Here is a 20,890-nt window from a genome sequence, read left to right on the forward strand (position 1 = left end):
CCACTGTATAACGAAACAAGAACAAGAGTATAACGAAACAAGAACAAGAGTATAACGAAACAAGAACAAGAGTATAACGAAACAAGAACAAGAGTATAACGAAACAAGAACAAGAGTATTTATTTATTTATTTAAAAATTTGAGCACACATACAGTGGTACAAAAAATACAGATAAGAGCAGCATGCCAAAGCCACTTATACTATGCATAGCATTACGGGCTGGCTTAAAATTAACTTAAGATTAACTAAGCAATGATGAAATCAGTGATAAAACTTTAATGTAAACAGATTACTATAAAGCACAAGTGAGTATTACAAAGACAGGTCATATGGTTGTATGCATTGTTGTACATTCAGTAGAATGGAGTATTCTGTTAGGTAGTGTATTTAAAAAATAATAAAGTTAGATTGGGTTTTAGGTTTAACATTTATGTGATATAATTGTGAGAAACATTTAAGATATACAATTTATAAGGTTCAGTTATTCAGTATTTATTTGGTTTTGGGTGAGTAAGTGATCTTTGAGAAGAGACTTGAATTTATAAACAGGTAGTGTTTCTTTTATATTTACAGGTAATGAATTCCAGATTTTAGGGCCTTTTATGTGCATTGAGTTTTTGCATAGTGTGAGATGGACACGAGGAACATCAAAGAGTGATCTGTGCCTTGTGTTATGGTCATGTGTTCTGTTGAGGTTGGCAAGGAGATGTTTGAGGGGAGGGTTAATATCAGAGTTAAGTGTTCTATGTATGTAATAGGTGCAGTAATAAGTATGGATGTTTTGTATGGTGAGTAGGCTTAGTGTATTGAATATTGGTGGAGTGTGCTGCCTATAGTGAGAATTTGTTATCATTCTAACTGCAGCCTTTTGTTGGGTAATTAGTGGTCTGAGATGGTTAATTGTTGTTGAGCCCCATGCACAAATTCCATAGGTGAGATAGGGGTAAATAAGAGAGTGATATAGGGCCAGGAGTGCTGACTGTGGAGCATAGTACCGTATCTTCGATAGTATGCCTACAGTCTTGGAAATTTTCTTAGAAATTTGTTGTATATGTGTTTGAAATTTGAGTCTATTATCAAGGTGGATTCCTAAGAATTTTCCCTTTGTTAGCTTTGTGATAGGTGATCCGTTTATCATTATGTTAAGAGGGACATCTGTAGCTCTGTTACCAAACTGAATGAAGTAGGTTTTGTCAATGTTTAGTGTAAGTTTGTTAGTCCTCATCCAGGTAGATATTTTCTGTAATTCGGTATTTACAGTATTGGCTAGCGTGACTGGGCTCGGGTGGGAGAAGACGTATGTAGTGTCATCTGCAAATAGTGTGGGTTTGAGTAATTGTGAAGCATTTGGTAGGTCATTTATGTATAGGAGAAAGAGAAGAGGGCCAAGGACACTTCCCTGTGGGACACCAACTGTAATTGGTTGTGCAGAAGAGTTTGCCCCATTTGCATACACATATTGGCTTCTGTTGCTGAGGTATGACTTGAGGTAGTTGAGGGAGTGCCCTCTTATACCATAGTGTGACAATTTTACGTGGAGCAAGTCATGGTTAACTGTATCAAAAGCTTTACGTAAGTCAATGAAGATCCCCAGTGGGACTTCTTTTTTCTCTATTGCAGTGTATATATGTTCAAGCATGTGTATAATAGCATCATTAGTATTTTTATTAGGCCTGAATCCAAATTGGCAGGGGTTGAGTATGTTTTGGGAGATAAGGTAGGAGTAGATTCGTTTATGAATTAATTTTTCGAAGATTTTTGAGAGAGGGTGTAAGTTGGATATTGGCCTATAGTTATTCAACTCTGTTTGGTCTCCTCCTTTGTGGATCGGGGTGACCCTTGCTATTTTGAGTACTGTAGGGAAGGTGGAGGATTCAATGGATTTGTTAAAGAGTGTTGCAATGATTGGTGATAGAGTATAACGAAACAAGAACAAGAGTATAATGAAACAAGAACAAGAGTATAATGAAACAAGAACAAGAGTATAACAAAACAAGAACAAGAGTATAACGAAACAAGAACAAGAGTATAACGAAACAAGAACAAGAGTATAACGAAACAAGAACAAGAGTATAACGAAACAAGAACAAGAGTATAACAAAACAAGAACAAGAGTATAATGAAACAAGAACAAGAGTATAACAAAACAAGAACAAGAGTATAAAGAAACAAGAACAAGAGTATAACAAAACAATAACAAGAGTATAACGAAACAAGAACAAGAGTATAATGAATCAAAAAACTCTTGTAATGCACAAAGATGAAGATACTAGAAAGCTTTTTTTAAAAAAAGTGATAGAACAATGTAATAGATCAAACAGAGAAGGCAGCAAGTGCTACCACCATGGTACACCACAAGCCACAGATGTAGGCAACTAAGACATAGACATATGAAAGGAAAACAGAGGTAAAGACATGGGTGTAAAATACTGTATCACACTTAATTTACAACAAATAAAACTTATATCCACTTCTAGGGCTAAATAAAACTTACAAACATACATTTCTACAAAAGGTGAAAATTATGCCAATCTGAAGGAGGGGTGTTAATGTTGCAGTTTAAAAACTGTAGTATACACAAATAACCCGCACATAAAAGACAGAAGCTTACGACGACGTTTCGGTCCGACTTGGACCATTGACAAAGTCACACTAACAGAGGAGGAGCAGGACGGCTATATATAGGCAGGAAGAGGTGGAGGTAGTAGTAGTGGTAGTAGTAGTAGTAGTAGTAGTAGTAGTAGTAGTACAAGAATTGTATACAATTCTTGTATACAATTATAATTGTATACAATTCTTGTATACAATTATATACAATTCTTGTACTACTACTACTACTACTACTACCACTACTACTACCTCCACCTCTTCCTGCCTATATATAGCCGTCCTGCTCCTCCTCTGTTAGTGTGACTTTGTCAATGGTCCAAGTCGGACCGAAACGTCGTCGTAAGCTTCTGTCTTTTATGTGCGGGTTATTTGTGTATCGTTCCAGTCACGGTATTGTGCCTTTTTGTTATTTAAAAACTGTAGTGTAAAGCACCCTTCTGGCAAGATAGTGATGGAGTGAATGATGGTGAAAGTTTTTCTTTTTCGGGCCACCCTGCCTTGGTGGGAATCGGCCAGTGTGATAATAAAAAATAAATAACTGTTAAAAAATGTCAAAAACAATTAATTAAAGTATGCTTCTCACTGTCTACCATATTATTAACTCAACAGCAAGAGACAAAGACCTGGTCAGCAGCTGAGTCCCAGCCCCCCTTAAACACTGTGTAATTTATTGGGTAAATGGACACAGATGCAACTGATATGACATTTTATTGTGGCAATGTTTGGCTCTTCAGGCTCTCAGGGAATTTCCCCTCCTATCTGTTGCTGTCTTGCAACATTGCATAGCTTTTGACAACAAATGAGAATTCAGAAGAAACAGAGCCAAAGTTTTCCATCCCCATGTGGCCTGTTCTGTATTGTGACTTGACAAAGCTCCTGGAGAGTGAAACATTGCCATAAAAAGTCACATTAGTTGCATCCGTGTTCATTTACCTAACATTTTGTCAGTAATTCTCACAATATAATTAAAGTCTCATTTCAAGGCAAACAGAGCTTATTCTCACCTTTCGTCTTAATGCCAATCCAGTTTAGGTATCGTGTAAGCTTCTTTGCCATATATGTCTTCCCTCGTGCTGGTAGACCAACCATAACAATAACGTGGGGGATGTTGACATAGTTAGCGCGTTCTCCTGAATTGTGCAGAAAAATTTGAATGATGAATATATTTGCAAAAAATTATGAACAAGTGCAGACATAAATTTAAAAAGACTGAAAAGGCACAATACCATGAGTGGAACAATACATAAATAATCTGCACATAGGACTTACAATAACATTTCAATCTAACTTGGACCATTAACTAGTCACATTAGTTAATGGTCCAAGTCGGACTGAAACGCCATCATAAGTGTCATTCTCCAATGTGTGGGTTATTTAGGAATAACTTAAATTTAACCATAAAAATCACTACCTTAAAAATACAAAAACACATTCCAAGTTATATACAGTAATAACAATCAAAATTAAACAAAATAAAACAGAAAATCAAATTTCATTAATACTGTATGTTACTTCAATATGTTTAGTCAACTTACCATCACTCTCAGGGTAACTAAATCTTCTATGTCGAATCATTATAAATAAAATGGCACTTTAAAAGTTAAATATTTTTAGTTACAGTACACTTCTTCACCAAGCCTTTTAAAATATGATAAAAAAAAAAAGGTGTTGAACCTTTCTCATTCAGACACGAGATAGAACAAAAAAGAAGAAAGATCAGTTTTACATATCCTGGTACTACTACTAACTGCCCCTATCAAATATCCTGGTACAACTACTTACTGCCTCAGGCAACACCGTTCTTAAGAGCTGGGACAATCTTCCCTCAGAGCACACATGAGATAAGACAATCTTAAGTATACATCAACATCCTTGAATGCTCACGGCCAAAGGTTATTACTCTACTGGCTGTAGATAACTCTCTTATTAACCACACCACACACCAAATGATAAATCTTGATTAAAAAATGCAGAGTACTATAATTACCAATAATACAATTCTTTTGTCATCAAATCTTCTGTATTTTATGTATAATCTCTGATCTTTTAAAGTGAAAGATTATGGGATAAAATTAATAGGACATGGCAACAGGGCCATCATTTTCACCGCAGTATAAACTCCACCATTACGTCTCATAGATCATGCTGATAAGCTGGCTAAATGTAACTTTGTTTTCTATATTTAACATTCCACTACATTACTGCACTATGTGGAGCTGAAATACACCACCAATACATCTCCTGGTACTGTATAACATATCATCCAGTAATACTAAAGGCCAATAATACTTCCCTCTAGAGCCCTTTTGTGTCCCATAGCTGGCTTCCACACACTCCAATTTACCAAGATACTTCCTAAATTTGCCATATATTTCAGAATAATATGATGTTAAAATTTCAAGTAAGCAAAAATATTCAATATGTGTAATAAGAAAACTACTGTTGGAATTGTTTAAGACAAGTGGACTTAAAATGCTTAGTCTACAATTTGCTTTAAATTTGTTGTCTTCTAGTTAATAAGTGTATTAGTAAATCTGCAAGTTATTTTGCCTAATGATCAAGGAAGAACTACATCCAACAAGAAAATGGTCTGGTGATACCAACAAGATGTGGAAAAAGACACTTATGTACAGTTCAGGACATTTATTAGAGGACACATTTTCCCACAAGTGGCAAAACATTTCCTATAATAACAAAAAAAAAAAAAGTCACAATACCGCGCCCTTCACTCTGGCTCTGCTATGTGGATGACATCTTTGCTCTGTGGCCTCATAACTCCAGTCTCTTCCAACCTTTTCTTGAAGCTCTTAATAATCTTGCCCCTTCTATTCTCTTCCAACCTTTTCTTGAAGCTCTTAATAATCTTGCCCCTTCTATTAAGTTTAAAGCTGAATGGGAATCTAATTCCTTGCTTCCTTTCCTTGATGTCCATGTCCACCACCCAGATACAGGTTTTTCCTTTTCTGTTTATCGCAAGCCTATGCACAGTGGCATGTGCATTCACTACTTTTCCTATCACGCTTCTCCTGTCAAGAAAAGTGTTCTTATTTCCCTCTTTCTCTGTGCCCTCCGCATCTGTGATCCTCAGTTCCTTCCAGCGGAAATTTCCACTCTTCATAATTCGTTTTCCCATCTTGGCTACCCTTCCCATTTCATAGACTCTGCCCTCTCACGTGCTAAACGTAATTTCTTCTCTCTCAAACTCTCTACTCCTGGGAACACTTGTGTCCTCTGCCTTCCCTACATTTCTGGTCTTTCTAATCTCAACAATTCTCTCCGTCCGTCCCTTAGACATCAAGCTTACTTTCCGCCAGACTAACACTCTTCGCACTAATCTCGTTCATACCTCTCCTCCCTCTACAGATGTTCCTGGTGTCTACTCTATTTCTTGCTCCTCCTGTCCTCTTCAATACTTTGGAGAAACTGGTCAATCTCTTTCTGACAGACTTAGGGAGCACAAAAATAGTGTTAGGCTTGCCGACACTAACAATGCTCTGTTCTGTCACGTCAGAGATCACAGCCATCCTATTGATTGGTCTTCTGCTAAAACTGTCTTCCCTACTTCCAACTTTAACAGTCGCTGTCTAGTTGAATCCTCTCTAATACACAACTTTCTTTGTATGAATCTTAGTCCTGGCTTTGTCTCTGTAGATGCCTTCCTCTCTCCCACTACATTGTAAAATGCTCCAAACTTCAGAACACCCATGACTTAACTTGATTCCTCCTTTTTTCTTCTTCTCCCTCTTCCCCTTTCCCTTTTTCTCCTCTGGGTTGTCTTTCTTCTGTCTCGTGTTTCTGTTCCTTCATTATTTATTTCATCACTTCCCCTTCTTCCCCACCTCTGTGTTCTTGCTCTTCCTCTGTGGGCACCTAGCTCCCTTGCAGTGCTCCCCTTTCTTTGTATTTGACTGGCTCGTCCTTTTTCCCCACTACTACTACTACCACTACCACTGCTACTACTACTACTACTACTACTACTACTACTACCACTACCACTACTACTACCACTACTACCACTACTACTACTATTACTACTACTATTACTACTACTACTATTACTACTACTATTACTACTACTACTACTATTACTACTACTACTACTACTACTACTACTACTACTTCTACTACTACTACTACTACCACCACCACCACTACCTCTTCCTGCCTATATATACCCCTTCCTGCTCTACTTCTCGTTAGTGTGACTTTGTAAATGGTCCAAATCGGACCAAAACGTCGTCGTAAGCTCCTCTCTTCTATGTGCGGGTTATTTGTATATTTCCTATAATAAATGTCCTGAACTGTACGTAAGTGCCTTTTACCATAATACACAAATAATGTACACATAGGGGAAAAAAATTTATGATGTTTGCCACTTATAATACAAATATACCCTAAATCCCCTAGAAAATAACTACAAAATTATAACAGTAAAGCAGGATATAAACTACTATTATTTTTTCATTATTATTATTATTATTATTATTATTATTTTTATTATTATTATGAGGATGCATTAGGAGCATAGTGGTCATACAGTTCCTGGGTCATGGAAGGCCATCAGGTTTTGTCCAAATGTACGTTAGCTGTAGTTTATTGGATCAAGAGCAAGAGGTGTGCTGGAGCTGGTTCGGTTAAGTTTGCCCAAACAATTAGTTAAATTCTAACTAGATCCCTAAACTACTTGTTGCCTTAACAAATATGTCAATAATGACTCATGAAATCGTAATAACCTCACCCGTTGTGGTTCCTCAATAATAAATACAGCCTCTACTCACTTAGCGATGTACTCGTTTACCGACGACTCGGACTGGGCTCTCTGACCAGTATGCATACCTAAATAATGTGTATTACAACCAATTTCCTCTATTCTGTTTATTACAATATACAGTACACTACTGTATATACTAAAAATGTTATAAATGGTGCAAAGGTGACATTAAAACAATATCAAAGATGGTTGACACAAACCCACTACCATTATAGTACGCTCCTCATTTAGCGACAAATTCATTTGCCGACGTGGTCTTGGAAACATAACTCTGTAGTTAAGTGAGGAGAGACTGTATACTGAAAATAATAATAATAATAATAATAATAATAATAATAATAATAATAATAATAATAATAATAATAATAATAATCAAAGCTTATTCCAACCATTAATTAGGATAAAGAATATAATATTTTTCACTGCAGGTATATATATGCAGAATATATATACCCAGTGGTGGCTCGTAACACCAGTAATACCTATACTATTGTACCGCATCACACTTCTTTTAATAATTTTTAATCATTTTTTATCTTGTTTCAACATAAAAATTTAAAAATTTGCTTATAAATACATTGAAAATAATAAACAACAGATTTTTCCTGTAATATACTTGTCAGTTGCAAATTATTATAGCGTAAGGTTGATGAAGTCATATTTCTGGCAGTGAGTATCTGGAGGGACTGCAGCTCTGCAGCTCCTATGGACGAGCCACCACTGTATATACCTACAGAATGTATATAGTTCTACAGTCTTCCCATTATGTCCTTGAATTTGTATTGATAAAGCCACTGAGTGGCAAAATGTCCACAAATGAAGATGCCCAGATGTTACACGTGTCTAATACTTCATATACCTGAGGCAGTATTAACACACCTCGGACTGGGAAAGGTTTGTTTTTGGTTAAGAGACTGGTAGATAGCGACGGTGGTGCTGGCATTCCATTCTCATTCAACCAGGATGTATTAACGCCCATGTCTGCACTTAGAGAACCAACAATTGCCGTTCCTCGACCACAGACGCAGCCAGAGTTATCCATGACTCTCGGACAGTGCCTGGAAAAAAATAAAATGAACAAGATGTTAAAGTGTACATAGGGTGAATATGTACACTTCTCAGCCTCCCTGTGTACACGTACACTTCTCTGCCTCCCTGTGTACATGTACGTTTCTCGGTCTCTACATGTACACTTCTCAGCCTCCCTGTGTGCATGTACACTTCTCGGCTTCCCTGTGTACATGTATGCTTCTCAGTCTCCCTGTGTACATGTACGCTTCTCGGTCTCCCTGTGTACATGTACACTCCTCGGCCTCCCTGTGTACATGTACACTTCTCAGTCTCCCTGTGTACATGTACGCTTCTCAGTCTCCCTATGTACGCTTCTCGGTCTCCCTGTGTACATGTACGCTTCTCAGCCTACCTGTGTACATGTACGCTTCTCAGTCTCCCTGTGTACATGTACGCTTCTCAGTCTCCCTATGTACGCTTCTCGGCCTCCCTGTGTACATGTACGCTTCTCGGCCTCCCTGTGTACATGTACGCTTCTCAGTCTCCCTGTGTACATGTACGCTTCTCAGTCTCCCTGTGTACATGTACGCTTCTCGGCCTCCCTGTGTACATGTACGCTTCTCAGCCTACCTGTGTACATGTACGCTTCTCAGTCTCCCTGTGTACATGTACGCTTCTCATTCTCCCTATGTACGCTTCTCGGCCTCCCTGTGTACATGTACGCTTCTCAGTCTCCCTGTGTGCATGTATGTTTCTCAGTCTTCCTATGTACGCTTCTCGGCCTCCCTGTGTACATGTACGTTTCTCGGCCTCCCTGTGTACATGCATGCTTCTCAGCCTACCTGTGTACATGTACACTTCTTGGCCTCCCTGTATACATGTACACTTCTTGGCCTCCCTGTATACATGTACACCACCTTCCTATGCACATGTACACCACTTCCACAAATACATGTACATCACCTTCATATACATGTCCACCACCTGTGTGCACATGTACACCACTTATGCACACATGTATACCATCTCCATATACATACACCACCCCCATGTACACATACACCTCCATGTACACATACACACCTTCATGTACACATACACCTCCATGTACACATACACCTCCATGTACACATATACACCTTCATGTACACATACACCTCCATGTACACATATACACCTCCATGTACACATATACACCTTCATGTACACATACACCTCCATGTACACATATACACCTCCATGTACACATATACACCTCCATGTACACATACACCTCCATGTACACATATACACCTCCATGTACACATATACACCTTCATGTACACATACACCTCCATGTACACATATACACCTCCATGTACACATATACACCTCCATGTACACATACACCTCCATGTACACATATACACCTTCATGTACATATACACCTCCATGTACTCATATACACCTCCATGTACACATATACACCTCCATGTACATATACACCTTCATGTACACATACACCTCCATGTACACATACACCTCCATGTACACATATACACCTTCATGTACATATACACCTCCATGTACTCATATACACCTCCATGTACACATATACACCTCCATGTACATATACACCTTCATGTACACATACACCTCCTTGAACACATATACACCTCCATGTAAACATATACACCTCCATGTACACATACACCTCCATGTACACATACACCTCCATGTACACATACACCTCCATGTACACATACACCTCCATGTACACATACACCTCCATGTACATATATACACCAACTCTATGTACACCTACATGTACACATATACATCAACTCCATGTATACATAGATCAACTATGTACACATCCATGTACACACACTAATTCCACGTACACATGTACATCACCATGTGCACATGTACACCACCACGTACACATGTACATTACCTTGTGCACATGTACACCACCATGTGCACATGTACACTTCAATACATCTTAACATTTAACCATTAATTTAGCCTTTAAACCCAGCCAAGAAAAAAACCCGCCCGCACAAATACGCATTACACCTTCCTATACCTTATTTGGCGAAATAAGCTGTCATTTCCAGCCTAAAAAGCTTATTATTGGTGAAATAAGGTGAGAGGCCAGGCAGATCGACCAGCTGTGAGAACCTGGTCAGGGAGGCTGTTGTTGACACCTCTCAACCTCTTATTTCACACATTATTACACTGATTTACTCTTATTTCAGGGGTTTGTTGGGGTGGTTTGGTCTTATTTCACCCCTTAATACAATGATTTGCTCTTATTTAAGTTTTTTTGGATGGTTTGGTCTTATTTCACCCCTTAATACAATGATTTACTCTTATTTCAGGGGTTTGTTGGGGTGGTTTGGTCTTATTTCACCCCTTAATACAATGATTTGCTCTTATTTAAGTTTTTTTGGATGGTTTGGTCTTATTTCACCCCTTAATACAATGATTTACTCTTATTTCAGGGGTTTGTTGGGGTGGTTTGGTCTTATTTCACCCCTTAATACAATGATTTGCTCTTATTTAAGTTTTTTTGGGTGGTTTGGTCTTATTTCACCCCTTAATACAATGATTTATTCTTATTTCAGGGGTTTTAGGGGTGGTTTGTTCATATTGGAGGGTTAAAGCAATGGTTTCGTCTTATTTAAGGGGTTTTTGAGGTGGTTTGCTCTTATTTAAGGTTTATGGGGGGTTGGCTCTTATTTGAGGCTTTTACTTAACGGTTTTGTCTTATTTGAGGGTTTTATGCAAAGATTTACTCTTATTTAAGGTTTCTGGGGTTGTTTGGTCTTATTTAAGGGTTTTTGGGGTAGTTTGGTTTTATTTAGGTCTGTTGGAGTGGTTTGCTCTTATTTAAGAGGCTTTTGGGGTGGTTTTTGTCTTATTTCACCCCTTTTTTTGGGGGGTGGTTTCCTTATATGAGAGTTTTACCCAATGATTTACTCTTATTTAAGTTTTTTGGGGGTGGTTTGGTCTTATTTGAGCCCTTTATTCAATAGTTTGATCTTATTTGATCCCTTTATTCAATAGTTTGATCTTATTTGATCCCTTTATTCAATGGTTTGATCTTATTTGAGCCCTTTATTCAATGGTTTGGTCTTATTTGAGCCCTTTATTCAATGGTTTGGTCTTATTTGAGCCCTTTATTCAATGGTTTGGTCTTATTTGAGCCCTTTATTCAATGGTTTGGTCTTATTTGAGCCCTTTATTCAATGGTTTGGTCTTATTTGAGCCCTTTATTCAATGGTTTGGTCTTATTTGAGCCCTTTATTCAATGGTTTGGTCTTATTTGAGCCCTTTATGTAACGGTTTTGAGTTATTTATGGCTTTTTGGGGTGGTCTGGTCTTATTTAAGGGTACGGTACTGTGACCTTGATTGTACCAGCCACGGTACTGTGACCTTCATTGTACCAGCCACGGTACTGTGGCCTTTATTATTAAGAAAGCCGCTTGTTATGCTGAGCATTTAATAATAATATAATAATATCTTTATTTACTACAAGTACATGTACAAGGTATACAGTCCTAGCTGACAACAATGACATACTACTATATAGAAACTCCCTTGTTATGCTCTGCATTTCGGGCAAATTAGGTCAGTGTCCCGGGATGCGACCCACACCAGTCCACTAACACCCAGGTACCCATTTTACTGATGGGGAACATAGACAACAGGTGGAAAGAAACACGTCCAATGTTTCTACTCTGGCTGGGAATCGAACCCAGGTCCTCGCCGTGTGAAGCGAGAGCGTTAGCCACCAGGCCACCAGAGCCTGGCAAATTAGATCAGTTTTGTCCCAGGATGCGATCCACACCAGTCGACTATCACCCGGGTACCCATGTTACTGATGGTGAACATGGACAAGTAGTGTAAGGAAACACACCCAATGTTTTTACCCTAGCTGGGAATCGAACCCGGACCCTCGCCGTGTGAAGCGAGAGTGTTTGCCAGTAAACCACAGGCCACAGACCTTCATTGTCCCAACCACGGTACTGTGACCTTCGTTGTTCCAGCCACAATATTGTGACACACAACATTAATCCCCCTAAAAAACCGTGAACCCGTGATGGTCATATGGGCTGCGTCATTGAAGCCGTGTTGTCAGGGCCGGTCACAAGTTCTCACTCATGTCACCCAATACTCCCAAGGCCGTCCCAAGGCCGTCCCAAGGCCGTTGTGTCCATTATATGAAAGTTCTATAATACAGTATGATAATTCTATGTAACTGTATTTGTGTATACCTGAATAAATTTACTTACTTACTTACTTACTTACTTACAGCTAATTTATATAGAGATTAACTATATACATTATAAATTTAGTATCATTTTATGCACATTGAAATGCAACGGATAGAATATGCAATTAAAACTGGTCGTATTGTGGCTGGAATAATTCGCAATAAGGACCCCAGTGGTAATAAGTCACGCTGTCTGAGATTTTTGGTTTATCCTCAGTAATTTACACTATGTATGATAGTTGTACTTTTGTGTACTTGTGCCCAAATAAACTTACTTAAAAAAAATTACAAGGACCATAATGGAAGTAAGTCGCTTTGACTTTTTTTGGGTTATCCTGGTGGGTAATGTACGCATATACTGCTACGTATGATAAATTATGTAACTGCATTTATTTGTTCCTGTACCTGAATAAATTTACTTGATAAATACGAGAAGCTAAGCACATGACCGGGTTCACTAAAGCCGAGGGATTCATATGGTACAAGACGTCGTGGCCTCTATAAACCAACAACAACAGAGCTGAGTCATTGACCACATGACCGGCTTCACCAGAGCCGACTCACCATTAACATGACTGGCTTCACTAGAGCCGACTCACTATTCACATGACCGGCTTCACCAGAGCCGAGTCACCATTCACATGGCTGGCTTCACTAGAGCCGGCTCATCATTCACATGACCGGCTTCACTAGAGTCCGATTCCTCACACACATGACCGGCTTCACTATAGCCGACTCAACACACACATAACCGGCTTCACTAGAGCCGACTCAACACCCAGGCATGTCCTCTACGGGTAAGGTAATATTGCTAAATATATCTAACCTGACATGGGAGAACTGCGTTGACGTGGGCATGGTGCCCACACCGTTCCAGGATCTGCGCCCATGGTCCAGGAGATAGCTGCCCCAACTCACACACCACCTGAAGGAGGAACAAGATTAAACAATTAAGGATACCTGAAGGAGGGACAAGATAAACCTATTACGTGCCTCGTTAAGGGTATCTGAAGGATGCTGTTGGAGGGTCAGCCTTACCCTTCCCTTCTATGGTTTGGTCCCAGACCAGGTCTTTGTAAATAATTTCGCCTACCGTCCATATGATGGGTATGTGGTGACTACCAACCATCCTGAGGTAGGATAACAGCTCTTAGCTGTTATCCTACATTAGTATTTACAAGCTAAGACTGTCATCCTACCTTAGTATTTACAAGCTAAGACTGTTATCCTACCTCAGTATTTACAACCTAAGAGCTGTTATCCTACCTCAGCTCTTGGTCCAGCTAACTGAGACTAACTAGGAAATGGGTGTTAATCACTTGTGAAGTGATTAAGGGTCGTACAGTTCAGTTTTCTAGATTCTAGATGATCTCTCTGCTAGTAACCTTCACAAAATATTCTTCAGAAGCTAAGAACAATTAGTAGTAGATTTCCTAGCAATGCCAGATTGTTATTCATTACAGAGATGACGTCAATTAAGTCCCAACTGGAATATTAATATTAATCTCTCATTGATAATTCGTACAGAGGCCTAGATAATACATGACTTATAGCATGTAACAACATACGCGGGCATGTGAAGGGCAAAAGTCACAAGACCCTGGCTGGAACAAATCAGAACTAACTAACAATACACTGGCTGGAACAATTCACAATTAACCCACAATACCCTGGCTGGAACAATTCATAACTAACACACACACACACACACACACACACACACACACACACACACACACACACACACACACACACACACACACATACACAGGATTAGAACTGGTTTAAAAACCTTCATTCCTTGTTCTGGTACCTGTATACAACAGTATTAAAGATTCAGTTTTTTCTGTAAGAGGTACAAGAGTTTAAATGGTTACAGTAACAGTCACTGAAACCTCCGTATTTACTAACCTCTTAATAGCAGATGCAATCCATAGACCTCCTGGCGTGGCGGTAGACACCTGGGCCTCCCGCATTGTGTTTCAAGAAGGGTAGGTCTGTGGAGGTGGTGGTTGTGACTGGTGCTCCTAGCACAGATGGTGATAGCACAGGTGGTGGTGTTACTAAGTGGATGTTGCAAGTCGTGTCTGAGGATAAGCAATATCTGTCACTACTGATGCAACTGACGATTCAACTTGCTTACTAATCCTTACCCAAGGTATGAGAAGCCCCTCCCTCTTTCCATTTAATACTGGTGATGGGGTCTTGATCCCAAGAATCGAAGTTACTCAACGCCTTCCTCGCATCAGACCTCATTGCCTTCCATTCCCCAGGTACTATATGACCCTTACGAATTTATCGTTGCTCCATAAATACAAAATTTTTACATATTTAGATTGGTCTAAAGGAGGATAAAATCATTTAGAGCTCCAGTGTTGCATAACCCCAGTCCCCTCTACCTCAAAACATAGGTGTACCCTCCCAGAGGAAGTGGTCTGGGCCCCAGAGCTGTAAGAAGCTTCATTCTTTAAGACCAGAGAGACAGCTATACACAAATAACCCGCACATAAAAGACAGAAGCTTACGACGACGTTTCGGTCCGACTTGGACCATTGACAAAGTCACACTAACAGAGGAGGAGCAGGACGGCTATATATAGGCAGGAAGAGGTGGAGGTAGTAGTAGTGGTAGTAGTAGTAGTAGTAGTAGTAGTACAAGAATTGTATATAATACCGACAGGATGAAATGACACACGCACAACACCCGGGCATCCCCACCGTAGACGTTTCGCCATCCAGCCAGCCACTGGATGGCGAAACGTCCACAACAAAGACAACCAGACGCCGCACATGTGTCTAATTTCATCAGTGGATGTAGTAGAAGAAGAAGAGGTAGTAGTAGTGGTAGTGGTAGAAGTGGGAAATAAGGAAGACGAGCCAGTCAAATACAAAGGAAGGGGAGCACTGCAAGAGAGCTAGAAACCCACAGAGGGAGAGCAAGCGCACCGAGGTGCGTGAAAGGGGAAGTGGTGAAATAAAATAAAGAAGGAACAGAAACACGAGACAGGAGAGAGAAAGACAACCCAGAGGAGAAAAGGAGAGAGGAAAGGGGAAGAGGAAGAAGAAAAAGAAGAAGAAGAAGAAAAAATGAGGATTCAGGTTAAGTCACGGGTGTTCTGAAGTTTGGAGCATTTTACAATGTAGTGGGAGAGGAAGGCATCTACAGAGACGAAGCCAGGGCTAAGGTTCATACAAGGAAAGTTGTGTATAAGAGAGGATTCAACTAAACGGCGACTGTTCGAGTTGGAAGTAGGGAAGACAGTTTTAGCAGAAGACCAGTCAATAGGATGGCTATGATCTCTGACGTGACAGAAAAGAGCATTGTTAGTGTCGGCAAGCCTAACACTATTTTTGTGCTCCCTAAGTCTGTCAGAAAGAGATCGACCAGTTTCTCCAAAGTACTGAAGAGGACAGGAGGAGCAAGAAATAGAGTAGACACCAGGAACATCTGTAGAGGGAGGAGAGGTATGAACGAGATTAGTGCGAAGAGTGTTAGTCTGGCGGAAGGTAAGCTTGATGTCTAAGGGACGGAGAGAATTGTTGAGATTAGAAAGACCGGAAATGTAGGGAAGGCAGAGGATAGAAGAGTTCCCATGAGTAGAGAGTTTGGGAGAGAAGAAATTGCGTTTAGCACGTGAGAGGGCAGAGTCTATGAAATGGGAAGGGTAGCCAAGACGGGAGAACGGCGTCTGGTTGTCTTTGTTGTGAACGTTTCGCCATCCAGTGGCTGGCTGGATGGCGAAACGTCTACGGTGGGGATGCCCGGGTGTTGTGCGTGTGTCATTTCATCCTGTCGGTATTATATACAATTCTTGTACTACTACTACTACTACTACTACCACTACTACTACCTCTGATGAAAACTCACACTCACACGAGCTTTTAAATCTCTGCACAAAATTCAATTTAAACCAGCAAATAATAGAGCCTACTAGACTGGAGAATACACTAGACCTCATCTTCACTAACAATGATGATCTGATAAGAAATGTCACCATATCAAAAACAATATACTCAGATCACAACATAATTGAGGTTCAGACATGTATGCGTGGAGCCCCAGACCGACAAAATGAGACTAGTCACGAGGGAGCATTCACCAAATTCAACTTCAATAACAAAAACATAAAGTGGGACCAAGTAAACCAAGTCCTAACCGATATAAGCTGGGAAGATATACTAAGCAACACAGACCCAAACTTATGCCTAGAACAGATTAACTCGGTGGCACTCGATGTATGCACAAGGCTTATTCCTCTAAGAAAAAGGAGGAGTAGATGTAAAATAGAAAGAGACAGGCGCTCCCTTTACAGGCGACGGAAAAGAATAACAGAGCGGCTAAAAGAGGTCAATATATCAGAAATGCGCAGGGAGACACTGGTCAGAGAAATAGCAAGCATCGAACTTAAGCTAAAAGAATCCTTTAGGAGTCAGGAATCGCGGGAAGAACTAAAAGCCATAAATGAAATCGAAAGAAACCCAAAGTATTTCTTCTCCTATGCCAAATCAAAATCGAGAACAACGTCCAGTATTGGGCCCCTACTTAAACAAGATGGGTCCTACACAGATGACAGCAAGGAAATGAGTGAGCTACTCAAGTCCCAATATGACTCAGTTTTTAGCAAGCCGCTAACCAGACTGAGAGTCGAAGATCAAAATGAATTTTTTATGAGAGAGCCACAAAATTTGATTAACACAAGCCTATCCGATGTTATCCTGACGCCAAATGACTTCGAACAGGCGATAAATGACATGCCCATGCACTCTGCCCCAGGGCCAGACTCATGGAACTCTGTGTTCATCAAGAACTGCAAGAAGCCCCTATCACGAGCCTTTTCCATCCTATGGAGAGGGAGCATGGACACGGGGGTCGTCCCTCAGTTACTAAAAACAACAGACATAGCCCCACTCCACAAAGGGGGCAGTAAAGCAACAGCAAAGAACTACAGACCAATAGCACTAACATCCCATATCATAAAAATCTTTGAAAGGGTCCTAAGAAGCAAGATCACCACCCATCTAGAAACCCATCAGTTACACAACCCAGGGCAACATGGGTTTAGAACAGGTCGCTCCTGTCTGTCTCAACTACTGGATCACTACGACAAGGTCCTAAATGCACTAGAAGACAAAAAGAATGCAGATGTAATATATACAGACTTTGCAAAAGCCTTCGACAAGTGTGACCATGGCGTAATAGCGCACAAAATGCGCGCTAAAGGAATAACAGGAAAAGTTGGTCGATGGATCTATAATTTCCTCACTAACAGAACACAGAGAGTAGTCGTCAACAGAGTAAAGTCCGAGGCAGCTACGGTGAAAAGCTCTGTTCCACAAGGCACAGTACTAGCTCCCATCTTGTTCCTCATCCTCATATCCGACATAGACAAGGATGTCAGCCACAGCACCGTGTCTTCCTTTGCAGATGACACCCGAATCTGCATGACAGTGTCTTCCATTGCAGACACTGCAAGGCTCCAGGCGGACATCAACCAAATCTTTCAGTGGGCTGCAGAAAACAATATGAAGTTCAACGATGAGAAATTTCAATTACTCAGATATGGTAAACATGAGGAAATTAAATCTTCATCAGAGTACAAAACAAATTCTGGCCACAAAATAGAGCGAAACACCAACGTCAAAGACCTGGGAGTGATTATGTCGGAGGATCTCACCTTCAAGGACCATAACATTGTATCAATCGCATCTGCTAGAAAAATGACAGGATGGATAATGAGAACCTTCAAAACTAGGGAGGCCAAGCCCATGATGACACTCTTCAGGTCACTTGTTCTATCTAGGCTGGAATATTGCTGCACTCTAACAGCACCTTTCAAGGCAGGTGAAATTGCCGACCTAGAAAATGTACAGAGAACTTTCACGGCGCGCATAACGGAGATAAAACACCTCAATTACTGGGAGCGCTTGAGGTTTCTAAACCTGTATTCCCTGGAACGCAGGAGGGAGAGATACATGATTATATACACCTGGAAAATCCTAGAGGGACTAGTACCGAACTTGCACACGAAAATCACTCACTACGAAAGCAAAAGACTTGGCAGACGATGCACCATCCCCCCAATGAAAAGCAGGGGTGTCACTAGCACGTTAAGAGACCATACAATAAGTGTCAGGGGACCGAGACTGTTCAACTGCCTCCCAGCACACATAAGGGGGATTACCAACAGACCCCTGGCAGTCTTCAAGCTGGCACTGGACAAGCACCTAAAGTCAGTTCCTGATCAGCCGGGCTGTGGCTCGTACGTTGGTTTGCGTGCAGCCAGCAGCAACAGCCTGGTTGATCAGGCGCTGATCCACCAGGAGGCCTGGTCACAGACCGGGCCGCGGGGGCGTTGACCCCCGAAACTCTCTCCAGGTAAACTCCAGGTAAACCTCCACCTCTTCCTGCCTATATATAGCCGTCCTGCTCCACCTCTGTTAGTGTGACTTTGTCAATGGTCCAAGTCGGACCGAAACGTCGTCGTAAGCTTCTCTCTTTTATGTGCGGGTTATTTGTGTATCGTTCCAGTCACGGTATTGTGCCTTTTTGTTATTTATTGAGAGACAGCTCTCAGGAGGACCTGACCACCTCCAATCGTTCTAGTGGTACACTCTGTAATCATTATTTTACTACATGTAAACCACACAATAACCAAATTTCTGTAAACTCAGCATTGTAATCCTTATAGAGAATAAACTTTGAATTTGAATTTGAATTTGGGAGACTAACACCTTCAAGGCTACATCTACGACCTTTGCTGGTAGCTATCAAGGCTTTGTGGCCCAGTTCGTGGACCCATTATGTGCCTCTGTAATGTTGAGGTACCGTCCTGTATCCACTGTGTGCCTCTGTTATCTTTTGACTATTAATCCATTACGATTGTGACCAAAAAAAAGCATGCAAATAGAGAATTACCACGGTAATTTGTTCCGCTATCAAAACTATGATCCAGTCCCTGGACATATTATGTACCTCTGTAATCTTTTGACTACCACCCACAGGATAGATATGGGGTGCATAATTACGATGTTAAACTAAAGCCCACACCATGGGTATAGGCTGCATTATAAAACTACTGTACTAAATTCCCGTGGTAGCGTCCATTGTATAGACGTCACAAGGAAAATATCATGCTGACCATCCTTCACCTTAATGTATTCCATCAAACAATGGAACTGTCGGGGCATGATGCCTCATCATGAGGACACTCGTGTCCTCCTTCTGGACTATGGTCTGTCACCTCAGGGAAGTAGACTTGGGACAACAGAGCTGTCCTTGGGGTACAGGTTTCTTTTTATGTTTCTCTGCCCCGTCTTGGTTCTGCTGCCAAGGGCAGTGTAGGCATCCTGATCAATGTTGCTGTGTGGTGTAAGCTTAGTCTGTGCTCCTCCCTAGTTTGTTTAATAACTTTGTTATGTACCCCATAATTATCCTGTGAGCGGTAGTCAAAACATAACAGAGGTACATTGGGTCCAGGGACTGTATCTCCTCATTACAGAGGCACAAAAAAGATCCAGGGACTTTATCTCCTCCTTACAGAGGCACATAATGGATCCAGGGACTGTACCTCAACATTACAAAGGCATATAATGAGTCCAGAGACTGTATCTCAACATTACAGAGGCACATAATGAGTCCAGAGACTGTACCTCAACGTTACAAAGGCACATAATTGGTCCAGAGACTGTACTTCAACATTACAGAGGCACATAATAGTTCCAGGGACTGGACCACAAAGTTTTGATAGTCGAACAAGTGGTAATGCACGCACATGTTTGGTTCAAATCATAATGAGTTATTTCTGTAGGTTGCAATGAGCCGGGTGACGTTACATGACCTGACCTTGTGCCTCCCTGTAGGCCATGACGACCCAGGTGAGGATACATGACCTGACCTTGTACCTCCCTGTAGGCCATGACGACCCAGGTGAGGATACATGACCTGACCTTGTGCCTCCCTATAGACCATGACGACCCAGGTGAGGTTACATGACCTGACATTGTACCTCCCTGTAGGCCATGACGACCCAGGTGAGGTTACTGGACCTGACCTTGTACCTCCCTGTAGGCCATGACGACCCAGGTGAGGATACATGACCTGACCTTGTACCTCCCTGTAGGCCATGACGACCCAGGTGAGGATACATGACATGACCTTGTACCTCCCTGTAGGCCATGACGACCCAGGTGAGGATACATGACCTGACCTTGTACCTCCCTGTAGGCCATGACGACC

General features: G+C 40.9%; 1 protein-coding gene across 9 annotated transcripts in view; it reads right to left on the reverse strand.

The window, feature by feature from the left end:
* Positions 1-20,890, reverse strand: part of LOC128704889 (6-phosphofructo-2-kinase/fructose-2,6-bisphosphatase) — a 68,178-nt gene that overhangs the window by 43,158 nt on the left and 4,130 nt on the right. For 7 of the 9 annotated variants that reach the window (XR_011394578.1, XM_053800097.2, XM_053800094.2 and 4 more), the window contains exons 2-5: positions 14,567-14,742; positions 13,482-13,580; positions 8,262-8,440; positions 3,616-3,741 (exon numbers count right to left, since the gene is read on the reverse strand). Coding sequence is in view for 8 of the 9 variants with exons in the window: in XM_053800097.2 (XP_053656072.2) it covers positions 3,616-3,741; positions 8,262-8,440; positions 13,482-13,580; positions 14,567-14,631 (469 nt within the window). In the remaining variant the exon portion in view is untranslated. Of the gene's footprint in view, positions 1-3,615; positions 3,742-4,146; positions 4,400-8,261; positions 8,441-10,461; positions 10,597-13,481; positions 13,581-14,566; positions 14,743-20,890 lie in introns of those variants that run through there. The other 2 variants (XM_053800102.2, XM_053800103.2) reach the window with 2 other exon arrangements.

The sequence above is a fragment of the Cherax quadricarinatus genome, chromosome 91, assembly GCF_038502225.1.
Source record: "Cherax quadricarinatus isolate ZL_2023a chromosome 91, ASM3850222v1, whole genome shotgun sequence".
Classification (NCBI taxonomy): Eukaryota; Metazoa; Arthropoda; class Malacostraca; order Decapoda; family Parastacidae; genus Cherax; species Cherax quadricarinatus.